The 16,611-nt window shown below is 57.1% G+C and overlaps 5 protein-coding genes across 5 annotated transcripts in view; 4 read left to right on the top strand and 1 right to left on the bottom strand.

Annotated features, from left to right (window-relative positions):
- Positions 1-2,486: 2,486 nt before the first annotated feature.
- On the top strand, positions 2,487-5,975 carry VDAG_09612 (uncharacterized protein; the record flags this gene model as incomplete). Its single annotated transcript, XM_009658573.1, has 3 exons — positions 2,487-4,572; positions 5,111-5,278; positions 5,341-5,975. 3 exons carry the CDS (start codon positions 2,487-2,489, stop codon positions 5,973-5,975), a joined length of 2,889 nt encoding a protein of 962 aa, XP_009656868.1.
- A 1,442-nt stretch (positions 5,976-7,417) lies between these two features.
- VDAG_09613 (mannan endo-1,4-beta-mannosidase) lies at positions 7,418-8,747 on the top strand (the record flags this gene model as incomplete). The annotated part of the gene is made up of 3 exons (XM_009658574.1): positions 7,418-7,576; positions 7,642-7,962; positions 8,034-8,747. 3 exons carry the CDS (start codon positions 7,418-7,420, stop codon positions 8,745-8,747), a joined length of 1,194 nt encoding a protein of 397 aa, XP_009656869.1.
- Positions 8,748-9,667: 920 nt separating this feature from the next.
- On the top strand, positions 9,668-11,160 carry VDAG_09614 (candidapepsin-2; the record flags this gene model as incomplete). Its single annotated transcript, XM_009658575.1, has 2 exons — positions 9,668-9,875; positions 9,929-11,160. The coding sequence occupies 2 exons, from the start codon at positions 9,668-9,670 to the stop codon at positions 11,158-11,160; spliced, it is 1,440 nt and encodes a 479-aa protein (XP_009656870.1).
- Positions 11,161-11,434: 274 nt separating this feature from the next.
- Positions 11,435-12,481, bottom strand: VDAG_09615 (uncharacterized protein; the record flags this gene model as incomplete). Its single annotated transcript, XM_009658576.1, has 3 exons — positions 11,435-11,444; positions 11,506-12,037; positions 12,184-12,481. 3 exons carry the CDS (start codon positions 12,479-12,481, stop codon positions 11,435-11,437), a joined length of 840 nt encoding a protein of 279 aa, XP_009656871.1.
- A 3,378-nt stretch (positions 12,482-15,859) lies between these two features.
- VDAG_09616 (uncharacterized protein) overlaps positions 15,860-16,611 on the top strand; it is a gene marked incomplete at both ends in the record, with an annotated part of 929 nt that continues 177 nt past the window's right edge. Inside the window, 2 exons of the mRNA XM_009658577.1 lie at positions 15,860-15,993; positions 16,084-16,351. Of these exons, the coding sequence (XP_009656872.1) occupies positions 15,860-15,993; positions 16,084-16,351 (402 nt within the window). The remainder of the gene's footprint in view (positions 15,994-16,083; positions 16,352-16,611) is intronic.

Consider the following 16,611-nt stretch of genomic DNA (forward strand, 5'->3'; position numbering starts at 1 on the left):
GGGACCCGCGTCCTCGCACCCGTCAACCAGGCTGATCTATTTTGCTTATCTTGCTTACCCGATCTATGTGTGAAAAAGGGAGGGGCTCTATCGCATATCACCCGGCATTCCACTCATGGCGGAGTCGAGGAGGGCCCGAGGTGTGGAAACTCGTCGGGCCTCACCCCAGTCATCCGCCGGATCTGTCTTTAGTAAGGGGTTTGGGACCAAGGTAGCCCCTGTATCTTTTTAAGTAAAGCTGGCTCATCCATCCCTCTTTGTTTCAAGCATCGAGGGAGGGACGCCGGGTGAGGGTAACCCTTCCACCCTTCTCAGAGCGACCCAGACTCCCGAATCTGGGCGCTCCTGTCTTTCTATTAAAATTGCAAGAGGAGCTGTTGGGTTGGGGTTAATACACACGGCCCCTCGAATGAGTGGGGCCCGGGGCGGGGGGGGGGGGGGGGGGGGGGGGTAATCAGCATGGAACAACAGAAGAGTGACTCGAAAAAGACCAGCTTCAAGAACAGTATCAATACAAGAAGGAGAAATGAATAGAGGGCCACACGGTGTACTACCAGCACGAAATTGCGCGATATATAAGTGATGAGCGAGCGTGGGCTTCACTGCATCGTCTGTCTCGCTCGCACGATGGTACGGCATCGCGACACAGCTCGACTTGCCGCTTGGGGCACCGAGCATCGAGCATGCGCCTCCGGGGAAGCGGAAAGCTGTGCTCCCTATCACGACACTCTCGACAGTTGACTGGCCAGACGCACATGAAGTCTGCAGGAGCGGCTGCACCACGTCGTTCGCTGACAATGCGGAGCGTTCGAGCCGATGCGAGTTGAGGGCGAGGTGAGGGCAGCGACGACGCTGGGTGGTTGGGCCGCTGCAGGCTCGATGCCAATGGTAGTAGGCCGCCCGCAGACGGTCTCGGTTGCTTCCCAAGGGTCCTGTACTCCAGGGTTTATGAGTAGTGGGCGCGCCAGCATCGTACCGGTTGAGGGAGGCGTTGGGGTTCATCCGGCTGTGATGCTGCATCGAGCAGACAGCGACGGGATGCCGACTGGGTGGGTGGTCGTTGGCTGGTGTGCTACCTTCGGGCTCCAATCGTCGGGATGAGGCTGGCGATGCGTCCCTGATAGAGGCAAGAGGGGTTTCCCTGGGTTGGGATAGGTCGTGCTGCCAATGCTGCCAATCGTTGCGCGTCTCTGGTCGGGTGTTCTGCCATTGTTTTCCTTGTTAAGTTTCTGACAGGTGACGGCGAGGCTTCCAAGCGTTCTGCCTTCGTATCGATGATGGACTTGGTGAAGGATTGGACCACAACCAGGAGTCTGCGAGGCATGGTGATCGGGGTGGTGGGTGATCCTGTGAGTTGGCAGAGTCTAGCGGGTAATTGTCATTCGGCTTGTCCACGCGTTTGATAGCAAGTCATGTCGGATGCGTCGGCTTAACCTCATTTTTTGATGTGCCCTCGATTGTCTGATTTTGCAGTACTTCTCGTCAATGAGGTATCACAAGATCGTCGGTCAGGTCAATGGATGGAGTTGGGAAGATTTGAGAGGACAATGGTCCCAGCCTGAGGAAGCACCAGCCCAGGCTCATGGGTGCTGGCCCCACTACGTCCTGCCGCTCCTTTCGCTACCTAGCAAGGTAGGCAGGTACTACAGTCATGCGACAAAAAGAACGACGGATTTCCGTTTCCACACAAGAACACGTAGTTTTCTAACCTCTATTACTTATTCTATAGATCACTATAAATAATGATTGTGATAAAACTTGTAGGACCTTACTGAATCTATAATATCTAGTATTCAGATTACTAATAGCTATTTCATTTATTTTATAATAGCATTTTGAAAGTTAAATCAGTATTTCTCATAACAAAAATTCGTCGCTCTTTTTGTCTCCCCACTGTACCGTAGGCACCTACCAGCTTCTTTCCGTTGGGGACATCGCGAAAAGGTACACCCCTTGTAACACTTTCCCTTCGTCAACATGGGAACGTCTCCCCTCGCCTCGAGCTCGAGCATCGTGCTCCTCTCGGAACCGCAGTGAATTTTCTAAAGCCCAGCCTCAGGAGAAAGCGCCCAAGCATGCTGCCTCCGGGATGACACTTGTTACCGAGCGGCAGCATGATCTTCTCAACGCCGACCCCTCTTCACAATCGACAATGAATGATAAAGACTCGAGGGCGTAGCTCGACCGTCTTTGTCGACATCATTCCCCTCGAAGCCTCTAGGCCATACAAAAGAACGCCTTGGGTCCGACGACAGCTTCGGCCGTGACACTTGAACAAAACAAAGAATCACGCTCCGGCCTTTGAGGCCTGCATTCCTGGTGCGCCCCTCTTCCGTAGGACGACGGATCTGGCTCGATGCCCCAACCATGTATAATCCTTCGGTTGCACGTCTTAACCACAAGCTTGTCTTTGGCTTCCCACCTGGAAGCCCGTTGCAAGCTCCATCATCCTCAGTCCGACCTGCCACTCACTCAGCACTGTCGCCATGTGTATCCTGCTCACCCGCTACTTTCGGTGCTGGCAAGCACCGGAACGAGAAGAAGATGCGACAGAAAAGGCCCGCGATGACGGAGAACCTGCGCCGAAGAGACGAGGTCAACACCCGAAAGCTGGCCACCGGTTTTGCCATGTCGTCCGTTGCGCCAATCCATTCCCCCGGACCTGCCTCGTCAGCCCGGCCCTGTTCGAAGTCGACCAGCATTTCAAGTACCCATGCCCGGAGTGCTCCTGCACCTATATCGAGCCTGCAGGACGTCCAGCAGAGGTGGAGTGTTTCCGCCCGAACGAAGACAAAGGCGGGTACAATAACAGAGGCAACGCCGTTACGCGCTGGCTCGATGCCGCTGCTGATGCCTACACGACCAAACTATGCGAATACCTGCTTGCCATGTTCTCCAAGGGTAACGTGACGTACAATTTTGCTGATCTCGTCCAACGTTGGAAAGTCTGCAACGTTGAGTCGGCCTGCGTTTTTGATCCGCAGCATTTCGACACGGCTCGAATTTGTGACTGTCAAGAGTCCAACACAGCGCCCGAGCTGAGGAACATGAGCCACGCCATCCGCTGCCGCTCGGCCCGTCGCGCCATAGCCGATGACGAGGTCCTCTTGGAGACATATGCACAGGTGGCACCACTACCAACAGCTGGCTCGACACGCAGAGCCCTCAAGCGCGACTATCTGGACAAACACCCTCCTATCCAAGCAGCCTTTCCATTCAACGGGATCCCCGTCTTGCCGATTGCAGGCTGGATCTGTGACGAACACGCATGCTCCCCAGAAGAGCTCTTTGCACGCATCGGCGATGCTGTTCAGAGTTTTGAGAGCGAGGACAACTGGGAAACCATTCACAAGGGCGAAGGAGGCTCGAGTACGTGCAGTCTTGCACAGCGGATCGAGATTCTCTCGACCGTGGCCGTTCTACTGTCCGAAGACAACGGGCTGCCGAGGCCACAGATCCAGAAGATCTTTCTGAACTTCTTGAACCTCTTGCGGCCTACGGACACTTTTTTGACCGGACCTCCTGTCACTGAGAGCTACGGGCCCGCTATGCTGGCTCTGCTTCAACTAGGAACATTCTTCGATGGCCACCAGCTTGCAGGGAATGCTCTGCTCGATCCAGACCGCTTTCGAAATCTCGTCCTCGCCCTGAAGCAGAAGCGGAGTCTTCGATTTGCGGATGAGGTTATGTTCGACGAGGCAATCCGAGGAACGATAGCCGAAGTGGTTTCGAAGCAAGAACTCGATGCCGACAACAGCATTGTATGCCTGCTTTGCAAAGACAAGCTCGTTGCCCTCGACCGGACATTCCTCGACCAGAAAGCCGCCGAACATTCAGATAACTACAGGGAAGGCCGCATTGCTATTCGCGTCAAATGTCAGGGTCGCCATGTCTTTTGCATCAAGTGTTGGTCGGGTTTTTGGAAGTCACAAACAGCCAATGGCCTGCCCAAGGTGCAGTGCCACGAATGTGACGAGGAGTTGCCTCTCAAGCGACGAGAACCGACTGTCCCGATCGTAGATGCAGACTATTTTGACCCCGCCAACACGCTGGGTTCCGGAGAGCCTCGACTGAACTGGGCCTCACTGGCTGCGGTTCCGCGGCACCCGCAGGATTGGGGCGTATGGGATCCGCTCCTCGGCGCAAACTACGAGCCACTGGCGGCTGCTCCTCCGCAGGGACTTTCAGATTCGCAAGTAACAAACACTACGCGCGATGGTTCACCGTTACCATCGAGGAAATCGCGGCTTCGCGCGGTTGATGAGATGAACTGGGTGGGCCGCGGCACGTGGCTGGACGATGGCAGCTTCCGCACGACGGCCCAGCGTGTCGACATCGGTGGTCGTCCGTTTGAGCAGCAGCTCGGCAGCATTACTACCTTTGTTGGTGACAATTCGGCGGCACGGCGAGGCACTGCCAGGCGTGCTGGGTGGACTGCGGCAGCGATGGCTGCGACTCAGAGCGCACAGGCCAACACAGGAACACAAGTCAGAAAAGGGGTTCGCTATCTGGGTCATACACTTGCGCAAAGCCGGGCTGCCTATCTGGAGAGGAAGAAGAACAGGTTGGCAGGTAGGATGCGTTTCAAGGCAGGTCATGCTTAGTCTTTGTTTGTTTCGGGACAATGGAACTAAAGATCGTTTGTTGCATTTCTGATCCCATCTTAATCTGGTGAAGCGCGTTCGTGATAGGTAGAGGTATCTTGACTTCATCGCCAGTTTTGAGCAGGCAATTACAGAATGGGATTCGTGGGGGCTCGGACACGAGGAACAAAGAGCACAATTGCCATGGTTGGGATCACGGACTCATGTCATCATGAATTGAATCAACAAAGCACCTTTGTTTCTTTGACGCGTACTCGAGGCAAGGAGGCGTACGGCGCATCTATTCAGAATAGCGGACTCAAGGTTCTCCGAGGCGACATTTATTCTAATACTCATGTCTGGCCGGTCTGAAGGCCATTCAAATGAAACCTCTCGCAATCCAAAATCTCCCGAGATACACACAATCGATGCACACCATCGAACGATGGACCCAACTTGGAAGGTGACGACAAGCGCTCTCGCTTCGCTGGGAGCACCACCCCAATCGCGAACATGGCAATTTGAAGACTGTGACTACTCCGTCAGCCAAAGCGACGACAGCCAAAATGACTCGGTCGCTGGTTCTTCTCCGCATACGCAAGGCTCCGAAGCATCCTTCTCAGGCAAAGCTGCTCTCGCAAAGGGCAGCTACGATTTTGACAAAAAGTGGACCGTGACCAACGAGCAACTCTTCGGTATGGCCTCCCCCTTCTTGCCCGGCGCTTCAGAATTGTGTGACTGACGGTTTGACATGCAGGTCCGAGTGAGTTGTTTGCGAAAGAACAAAGTCCCTTCCGCGGGTCTCTGTCGTCGTTCATCGTGTCAGACAGCGAAGAGGACGACAGCGAGGACTTTGACTACAGCTCCATCGTGCGAAGAATAGAAGCTCGTGGGATCTACTCCGCGTACGTCAATGACTTTATGAGCCCCGGCCACGACGTGACGACTACCGACGGCGACGTGCCGGCCCCCGTCAACAACGTAACGGCCCCCGTCAACAACGTGCCGGCCCCCGTCAACAATGCGGCGGCCCTCGACAACAACATAACAGCCGCCGAAGACGGCATGAGCCGCGTGCCGCGAACCTCTCATTCCACGCTGCCGAAACCCAGCACCGCTTCTCCCCCTCCGGTCATCAATCTGAGTAGCGAGCACAGCGATCCTGGCGACTCTGTGTACGGCTCGTATCCTGGCTCTACTTGCCTCGAAGACTGTGAGTGCGGGAGTCCCCCTTTGTGCTCTTCAGACGACGAGGTCGAGCAAGACGTAGCTGGATCGTCAAGGAGGCCTGCGAGGCCGTGGTGGCGGCGGACGTGGGCTGTTGTCTTGGTCGTATGCGTCATCTTGTTGGTGCCGGCTCCCGGGTCGGAGTACTGGAAGATCCGTAGGTGAGGAAAGACATGCTCGACTGCGAGGGAGGCATGCGCTGATCGGTTCACGTAGAGAGGTGTCTGCACTGTCGACAGTCGAGAGTCCGGAGCCAGTTAGAGTGACACCCCAGCTCGGCACGAGGCGATGTTGGGATCAAGCTTGCTGGGATGACTGGATGGCTTGGCGAGCCGATGATTTGCCCCGGCTCTTGGGAGACCTGGCTTACGCTTGAGCGGAGCACGAGGAAGGAATTGGTGGCGAGAATGCGAACACGAATGGCGTTATGGAGTTCAAGGCGAATATTACGAGACGTCCAAATAGAGCAATTCAAGAGACAAGTGGCTACATCGTGCAGTGGTTGGAGTACCTCTTGGCGAGAAGTGACCTGCGTGATGTGTTAAGGAGTTGATGACTCGCCGATTGACACATGACTCCAGCTAGACATAGATGTAAATCGATCTCGACTTACACGAAGACGATTGTTGCTTCGAAGCAGCTGGCACATAACTTGCGCCAATCTCTTGAATATCTAGGCACCGTAGACAACCTATTTGTGCATACAGCTCCTCAAACCCTGAAGATGCTTGATGAAGAGGCCAGAAACTCTTGAAAGAAGAAAGTTCTATCCAGCAAGTTCGATCGGCCTCGGCATCCATTTCCACAGGCGGACATGGTGTTGACCAGAGCCGATGAGCTCCACCAATTCCTTCATCTGAACTCACAACCTCATCAAGCCAGCAAACTCGCCAATCTGGCAGAAACCGACCATGGAGAAGGGGACAAGCATCCCCAGTCCAAGTGCCGTCGATTGCCGGGATGGCCCGCCAATCTAGAGGCTGTTGTGTGGGGAAGACTCCATCGCCGGCGCTTCATCCAGATGAAATGCGGATTCCACCATTCATCTCAAACGTCGACAGAAATTTCGCGCAAGGCACCCGGCTTTCTTGTGTTCTATCCTACTATTCTTCCATTCTATTGGCGTTGCCGGGCATGCGGAGAGCATCCTGCCTCCAGGCGCGCCAGAAGCCAAGCAACTAGGTGCTCATGTGCTCATGCCCTCCGCGTCAAAGGGCAGATCAACCACGGCGCATCAAATTCAATGGGGGGGAGATCGTCGGCGGGTCCGCCATTCTCATAACGTCCGGCACAGCGGATGCGGGCAAGCCGCTGTCGAATCCAGCTAGGTGGCCTCGTAGCCGGGGCACTCCCGGCACGACGGCCTGTCGATCGCCGAAGGATAATCTCGCAGTGGCAGATCCGGCAAGGGGTCAGTCGTGGTGAGCGCGTCACGGGGAGATGACAAGCTCCAATGCCTCGGGCAGCAAGACCTTGGTAGTTGACTGGACGAGACGATCGACAAATGCCAGAAACCATTAAATACCTTGCGACAGGCTGTCATGTAGCGCCTCGTCTGCTCTCCAGCCAGCTCTAGCTATCCACCGACCCGCTGATCATCGCCAACCATGCATCCACGCATCTCGACACTTCTCTCGCTGGGCATGGCCCTCGCAGGCCGTGAGGTTGAGGCGCAGTTTGTCTCGGTGAACGGGCAGCACTTCGCGGTCGACGGCAAGGACTTCATCTTCGCCGGCAGCAACGCCTACTACTGGCCTTTTAGCAACGTACGTGACCTGTCACTTGTCGATTCTGTCCGGGCAGTGGTGATGGGCGACTGACATGGGTTCAGACACAAGCGGACATTGAGCTCGGCATGAAGGCCGCCCTCGACGCTGGGCTCACTGTCTTCCGGACGTGGGGGTTCAACGAGGCCAACTCGACATATGACCCGAACGGCCTTCCACGCTACGGTCAGCAGGACCCGGCAACGGTGTTCCAGACGTGGTCGCCTGGTGGAACGGTCGAGGTCAACCTGGCACCGCTGGACAAGGTGGTCGCGGCCGCGGAAAAGACGGGCATCAAGCTCATCGTGACGCTGACGAACAACTGGGCCGACTACGGCGGCATGGACGTGTACACAACGAACCTTGGTTTCCGGTACCACGACGATGTGAGTCTGCCGAGCAGTAGGGCCGACATCTGGTGCCCCGTGATGTGACTGACATGTAACGCCGCACACAGTTCTACCGTCAGCCGACCATCAAGGCGGCGTACAAGAAGTATCTCTCCGAGGTTGTCGGGCGGTACGCCGACTCGCCAGCCATTTTCGCGTGGGAGGTCGCCAACGAGTTGCGGTGCGCGGCCGACGGGACGCGGAACCTGCCTTCGAGCGGTGACTGTACGCCGGAACTTCTGCTCGAGTGGGTGGACGAGATCTCCACGCACATCAAGAGCGTTGACGCGAACCACCTTGTGGCCACGGGTGGCGAGGGAGCCTTCAATCGCCAGTCGGACGATCACTTCTACAACGGCGGCGATGGCAACGACTTTGACGGCGAACTCAAACTGCGGAACATTGACTTTGGCGTCTTCCACTCGTACCCCGACTGGTGGAGCAAGACGGTCGAATGGACAAACCAGTGGATTCGCGACCACGCCGAGGCGGGCCGTACAGCGGGCAAGCCGGTGGTGCATGAGGAATACGGCTGGATGACGGACAAGGCGCGTCAGGAGCAGCTTGGAAAGACGGCCGACAAGGGACGGATCGAGGTGTTGGGTGGGTGGCAGGCCATCTCGATTGAGGAGAAGATATCGGACATGTTCTGGCAGTTTGGCTTCTCTGGATATTCATCGGGACGTAACCACGATGACGGATTCACCATCTTCTTGGATGATGAGGAGGCAAAGCCGCTGGTGTACGATCACGCAAAGGCCATGAACGGTGTTCTTGCATGATCCAGACGCAGGGGGTTTCAATAGTTTATATGCTTGAGATTTCTGCTGCTTTCGTGTGGATACTCTTCACTGACCGATGCCCACCGACACCGGAAAGTGTCTACAGCAACATCCCTTCGGTCAGCAGCCAGGGGGGGCCCCCATCTGTGCCCTGTCTGATCTACAACGATCCGTGTTTCCAGATGGCATCCGAGGTTTCGCATTGGGGGCCAAGGAGTCGAAGGGGCCACTGACAACAAAGGACTGACAGCAAGATGTCGCGTGCCATCCCGTTTTTCGACAGCCATGTGGGCTATACTGGGAGCTGAGAAGCACCTTGGTCATTGTCCAAGAGGGGCGGCAACTCTCGTCTCTGATCTCTTGCGACCGGCTACTCGCGTTCCCATCCCAAGTTTCCCCATGTCCAGCCGTGCTGAATCATGCCGACATGCTCTTTTAGCACCGACTGCGACACCAAATGCCAAGAATAGGGTTCTGTCTTGAGTTTGATCTAATGAGGGGGAGCATTGGCCAGAGAACAGACAGGAGCCGACACGAGACGATACTAGTACTCGTCTGTTTCCCGTGAGCTGCCAGCTGTCATCCTGGGTTGCGATCGCTTCATCGTCGCCATCTGGATGGCTGACTCTTGATCATTCGTTTCTCTCCTTTGCGGTCTCTCCTTTTGGTTCTGTTCTTCTTTCCGACTTGGGCTCGCGATCCTTGAGCCCTTGTTCTTTCTGTCATTGACGCTACGACAGTCGACTTGTCTGCGTGCGCCAGCTGGTCAAATCCATGCTGTCGCCACAGCCGTGAGCATCGATCTCCGTTGCTCGCCGTCGCTGGCGATGGCCCTGTCATTCCTTCTGTTTCTTTGCCTCGCTGTGTTTGCGCTCGCGTGGCCTCAGCTACCGGCCGACGATGGAACATTTGGCCTTTCAATGACGTTACCGGTGCCGGTCACCGGTGGCCGGGGGGATCAACATGATGGAGAAGCCTCACGACGACAGCTTCCCGTTGACGACGATGATGATGATACGGGCGCATTTTACACCCTTCCCATCATCCACTCGACGAAGCGTGGCGTCTTCAGTCGACAGATCGAGGTCGAGCTTGCCAACCGTTCTGATGTTGCCTATTACGCGCAGCGTGAGTCTTCATTTCGTCTGTACTGGAGCAGTATCTCACTGACAGCTGGTCAGTCAACATTGGCACACCACCTCAGCCGGTCTACGCGCAACTTGACACGGGCTCGTTCGAGCTCTGGGTCAACCCTGACTGCACCGTGCTGCGTCCGGCGGACCAGCGCTTCTGTCAAGCCGTGGGTGTCTATGATCCAGCCCGCTCATCGTCATCGTCCCTCCTTTCCTCAACGGCCTCCCTTCGCTATGGCATCGGCACGGCCAACATCAGCTACGTTCGTGATGACGTCTCTTTTGCCGGATCACCAGTTCTCTCTCACGTACGTTTCGGCATGGCTACGGCTACAACAGATCAGTTCGCCGGCATCCTCGGCCTCGGTCACGGCAAAAACTACACAGTCACCTACCCGAACATGATGGATGAGCTTGTCGCTCAGGGCGCCATTCGCACAAAGGCCTACTCACTCGCTCTCGGCTCCAAGACGGAACAGCAGGGCCTCCTTGTCCTTGGCGGCATCGACACGGCAAAGTACTCAGGTCACCTCGCGGCGCTGCCCGTGATTCCCGCCCAGCAGGCCCCCGACAGGGTCGCCCGCTTCTGGGTCAACCTCAGGTCCCTCGCCCTGACGCCCCCGAGCGGCGTCACCCGCGCCCCCTACGTCGCCGCCGCCGGCCTCCCCGTCTTCCTCGACAGCGGCGCCACCATGACCCTTCTGCCACGCGCCCTCGCCGACGCCATCGCCGCCGACTTTGGCGCCCCGCCCTCGAGCTCGCCTGATGACCCCGAGACGAGCCACACCTTCTACGAGGTCGACTGCAGCATGGCCGACGCCCCCGGCACCCTCGACTTCTCCTTCGGCAGGAGCCTCACCATCCGCGTGCCCTACGCCGAAATGGTGCGCCGCACGCGCGCCGACCCGCCGCGCTGCGTCCTGGGCTTCGTGCCCGACGACGACTTTGCCCTGCTCGGCGACACGTTCCTGCGCTCCGCCTACGCCGTCTTCGACCTCGAGTCCGACGTCGTCTACATGGCGCAGTACCGAAACTGCGGCGAGCGCCCGATGGCCGTCCGAAGGGTCCAGGACATTCACGCCATTGTCGGCCTGTGCGAGGCGCCGGCTCGGCCGTCGCAGGCTGTGGCTGCGCCCGACACTGCGCCGACGGAGGCCGCGACGTTTGCGTCCGGGCCGGTTCCGGGTCTTGTGGATGTTTCTGCGGCCGCCGGCTTGTCATTATCTAGGGCTTGGGTCTGGAGCATAGCGTTTGCCATGGTTCTGGTTCATGTGGCGTGAACTCCTTTCTATTCTCGAGTTGGTGCCCGTAGCGTGGCATCTGGCTTAATCTATTTTCTTCTTCTTCTTCTTCTTCTGACACACACTGCCCGCTTCCAAGCTCTCGTGCTGGGTTGTGATGCTCTACTGACCGAAATAAGAGAGAGAGTGCATGTCTACTCCCAAAACAGTCCTGGGTCATTGGCGCCCGCCAGCCAATTCTCCATGCAGCTGTACATCCGCCCCCATGTGTCTTGATCCTTCACCGTGGCGAGCTTTGTGTCAACCTCGTAGCCTAGAGACGCCTGCGCCGCCCCCAGGTAGCGATAGCCCTCGGGGTATTTGGCGAGGACCTCATCTGGGAACGTGGGGGCCGAGCGGCCGTCGACGGGCACCACGCGATCCTTCTCGTAGACGAGCTTGACGAAGCGGACTTTCCAGGCCGTCTGGGCCTGGTGCTGGACGTTGCCGCTTGTGGCATTTACTTCCTGATCGACAGCAATCCGATCTTCCATGGTTCCCGAGCTTATAGTTGCCGCAGAAGCATCGCATTGCTGCTCGTCGGAAGGTCCCTCCTCTGGTTTGGGCTTCATCTCACCCTCAACCACCTTGCCGTTCGGTGCGTCGGCTTTTGTATGGGGCTGGCCGATGTCACTGACGGGTTGTGCTTCGCAGAAGAACAAGAAGCGACAATCGCAGTCGACGTCGAACGCAGGCCCCCCGTTCACAGAGGTGAAGCGCTGAGTGATGGTCGCCTTCATCTTGCCCAGGGCGCGGCCTACTTCGCGGTTCAGCTCGACAAGGGTGCCACATTCGCGGTGCTGGATAAAGGCACCGGCAGCCTTGCCGGCTTTTGAGATGGATATAAAGTCGTCGATCTTTCGAGGGCCAGACCATGCTATTGGGAAACACTCATTAGAACCAGCTGCTTCAGTGCTTTTTCAGCTCAACAAGTGATGAAGGATTCAGTAATTGATAGCCAAAAAAGCATGATACATGTGTGGGCAATGGGTACTGGAGATGGAACAACGGACGGAGACTCACTTGTCCAGACGGTGGCATCATCTGCAAAGAGAGATCGAAAGTTCATCCATTCGGAAGCATCGCGGTAGACTGCCCAGCCTTTGCAGAGCTCAGATACAACCAGACGGTCGTGGAGGTCGGCGACAGTACCGTTGATATGACTGTACTGTCGCGTGTGCGGTTCTTCAGGGGTCGTCATCTGGTCTCTGCGTGTTGTATCACAGACGGCGTACTCGACATGAGCGGCAAGTGCATGGTCATACATCCTCACGGCGAGAGTGAGAGCGAGACATATTTTATACTCGACGCTGGTCTTCATGTCTGCGCATGTACAAGTGCCCTGTTTGCCCAAGAGGCAGGCAACGTGAATAGCCGGCGGACAGACGAGCTGTGTCTTCACCCCCAGATGCTGATATATTGACCGCAGCCAAACGGGCGCTCACTTCATCCTTGTGGCCAAAAGTCCACCACGATCACCACGGTACTGCTTGGCCAGACCGAGCAGGCGGCTTGCAGCATGCGTAAGGCAAACTGCGTGAAGCAACCGCCTGCGAATCGCTACGAGCCAGGGGCAGAGAGGCTGCAATCTAAGACAGCTGCTGGTGGATGTCGGCCATATCCACATCATCTATGATTTTCATTGCATGTAATCTTCGTTGGAGTGTCTCGACAAAAAATCACACACTCACTACCATACCCATTGGACAGAGCCTTGCAACCGCTTCGTGTCGCCACCCTCCGGCCGGTGAAGGACGGCGTGGCGCCGAGTGATCAGTCTCGGCCAACGGCGGCCGGGGACGTTGCCGTTGGTCAAAGACGCAGGCACCCGCATGAGGAGTGACAGCGGGCGGGAGGCTGCATCGGGTGGTCCAGCGGCGCACCAACGTCGACGACGAGATCAATGGGCCAGGGCGGTCATGTCACCTGCCCATCTCTCTCTCACTCGTTTCTCCCGTCTTGGCCATTCGATCGACCTCGACCTGTCAGGCCACATGTCCTCCGTCTCCCTGCCTCTCTCTCTCCTTGCTGTATTATCCCGTCGGCGAGTTTCTGCCTACTGCTTCATGTTGCGTCAAGCTTTTCGTCAGGAAAAGTTAAACCTGCAGAGGAGACCCTGCTCAAAGTCAAAGACACTTTCGTTTGGTGACCCTGGCGCGCCACTCCCTTCCAGTTTCCCCTTCTGTCTCGGCACTGCATTTCGCCGCCCGCCATGCGAGTCAGTGTGGTGCCGCTGACAGATACACCACTGGAGCGTCGCGCCATGGAAGAAACAGTTCCTAAGCCATATAGAGACAGGCTCAGGCACAGATACAAGTCACAAGGGGTAGCGGCGGGTTAGAAGGGGAGGGGGGGGGTGCCACTCACACGACCCCCCATTTCTGCCTCTGTCTCGTGAGAGCGCGCGCGCGCTCGCTGGGGGGTGACGCGAAACTTTCCCTCCCCCGTTCCCCGCCGGAAGCTTCGGTTTTTGTTCCACACGGCAGTGAAATACATGTCAAGGGCAAGGCAAGGCGTGCGATGCCTTGGTTGCTCCCTGTCGCCCATGCTCCACGTCGCCCTCGACCAGCAGCTCTGGCTTTCCCGCCCACACAAGCCGGGGCCATGACCCCCATTCATGCCACATGCCATGTGCTATAGCCCCTATAGAGGTTAGGCGTATGGGCATGTCTTTTTAGGTTTCCGGCTTATACGGCGTAATAAGTACAGCAGCGCCCGCAGCAGAGCCCGACAAAACAATGGGCAATGCTGGTCGGCCATCTTCGAGACCCCGAGCGCCGCGTCACCCCCCTAGGCTGCCGAGGAAATGCACTGGTGATCTTGTATACTTTTGCATTTGCTCTCTCTCTCGCTCTCACACACACTCTCTCTCTCTGTGAGTGTGTGTGTGTGTGTGTGGCTCTCGGATTCCCGGTATTGGGGTGTCGAGCGCTTCGGGAGCAAGGTACCATTGCGACCTTGGCCATGCCACCCAACCCTGGGGACAGCAAACGCCAGCCCAGAGCTTGATTGATTAATAACTTGCGCGCCTGCTGGGTTGCCTGATGCCCTTTTCAGTCCTGGTGGTGGTGATGGCATCTTTTTGGTGCCGAGGACCGCTTACCACCCACCGTTTACTTTCAGGCAGACCCGGCGGCGGCGCCCCCCCCCCCCCCCCCCCTTCCACCAAACCAACGTGTAGGCGAAAAGGCAAAACGGATACAGGCAAGTGGGCAAGAAAAGCAGTGAGCCCGCCAGATGGAGAATCCCATAGGGTCAAGCAGGGGGGGCTAAGGGGGCGGGCGTGACGGCGGAGGACGCAACGTGGTGGCTGAGCCTGACGTTGGCAACCCCCTCCCCTAAACGGCAGCTCTACAGGGCGTTCAACATGCAGGGATCTCCAGGTAAGAGAAAGAGAGGTGTGGAGAAGAGGGCCCAGAAGGGATGCAGGCGGGCTGGTGGTGAGTGAGTGAGTAAGTAAGCCAAGGAAGACCGTACATGTACAGTACAGACTGTTGGCGCCCAGGATGGGGTCGGGGGCTATGCTCTGATTGCGATGCCGACGCCGCGGGTCGTGCCGTGCGCGCGGCTGGACTTGCTGTGCATCTGCTCGCTGTTACTGTCTGTCTGTGTGCATGTCTGTTGGTCTCTCTGTCAATCTGCCGATCCGACTCGTTCAACCCAAGGCGAGGTACAAGGGAGGGCGATCATGTTCCATGACAGGGTGAAACGGGCGCGAGAGAAGCTTCCACTCGCTCCATGCTGGGGGACGTACAGTACGGCAGAGAGAGAGAGAGAGAGAGAGATGAAGCGATCGAACGTCGCAACCGTCTGCGGTAAAAGTGAGATGGTGCAAGCCGTCAGACTCAGAGACACATGTTGCCAAGCGGCCAGGCGGACACTCATGACGTTGTGAGATTTCGCTGCGCCACTACCCACGCGTGGACAGGACAGAGACCTGACAGAGACAGGACAGAGACAAGCTCGAAGAGAGCAGATACCCTGATGGCTTCAGGGCAGAACACACGATAGTTGGAAAGGACTAATAGAGGCAGCGGAAACGGAGGATCACACACAAACACGGAGAGAGGGAAGTGCTGTGCTCTTCCGTGCAGTGTCTTGTCTGCGACGTGCCGCCCGCGAGTGCCGAAGGGAGCCCGTCGACTGCCGAGCATAGAGTTCCCCCGACAAGATTAGATTTTCAGAATGATACAGAGAATCCAAATGCAAACCCATAGACCGAAAACCTAAAAGCCCCCGAGTCTACCTGGGTCCCCTGACCTGTACATTACGCGTTGGGCCTCTCTGAGAAGAGAGGGGGGGGGGGGTTCCCCCTTGGAGAGAAATGCTGTGCCCCGGAAGCCCGGACGCTACGCCTCTTCGTACTCTGCCCTTCTCTCTTTCGCTTCCTCTTCGCATCGGATTCGGCATCGGCCCTCTGTCGTCTGTCCAAAGTCCGCGACCCCGTCGGTCTAAAGAAGAGGCGCCCCGCCCTTCGCCTTGGTGTGTGCCTGGTGCTTGACCTCATCGAGCTTTCTCAGCCTAAGACTCCATCCCATATCACACAAGCTTATGACCGCATCTTGCACCATACCAACCTCATACGCTTTCCTACCTCTGCAACAGCAACACCGCACAAAGAGACTTGAAAAACACATCGCCCTGTAGAGGAGAAGCTCGAGACCGGAACGATACGCAGACCGATGCATCCGCCGCCATAATGTCGCTGCAATTTCTGCTCAACTCGGAGGACAGTGAGGACCGGAGCGCAGAGTGGTATCTCGCCAACACACGAGTCGAGACGGACGTATACGGCTACAGCAGAGGACACGGCCACGGCGACAGCAGCACAAGGTCCGTTTTGTCTTGGGTGCTTCGTGTTTCACGAACTTTTTCTTCATTTGGCTGTGTGAAAAAAAAAACCAAAAACTGACGATATCGCAGCACATCCACATCCACATCTCTGGGGTCGCGCGCCCCAACATCCCCAGTCAGCAGGCAATGGACGCCGTTGAAGCCGGGATCCAGCCACTCGACATGCGGCGGCCTGTCGCCGGGCAGCGACCAAGGCGGCTATCCCACGTCGCCGGCCTCGTCCATGGGTCGATCTCACTCCAGCCGGCTCTCGCTGCGGCGACTCTCCCGAGCCGTCAGTCTCGACGACGAAGACTCGGCCGACGACGAGACGTGCGAGACGGTCTGCTACGGCATGGTGAGAGCCTCTTCCTTCCTCTCCCAGCGAAACATGATTTCATATCGATTGAAGCCCGCAATACTGACTCGCGCCTGTGCCCCCCCTCCAGATTCACAAATTGATGTCAAGCTCATGGGCGATCTCACCGCGATCGCCAAGAAATTGAAGCAGAACGGCCCCGGGCTCGTCCACCTCGTCATCCTCTTCCTCCTTCATCAAGGCAGCAAAAGAACTTCATTCGTCACGGAGCAACCCGGACCACATCCTTCCTCAGCTTC

This window comes from Verticillium dahliae, genomic scaffold (genome assembly GCF_000150675.1).
Source record: "Verticillium dahliae VdLs.17 supercont1.28 genomic scaffold, whole genome shotgun sequence".
Classification (NCBI taxonomy): Eukaryota; Fungi; Ascomycota; class Sordariomycetes; order Glomerellales; family Plectosphaerellaceae; genus Verticillium; species Verticillium dahliae.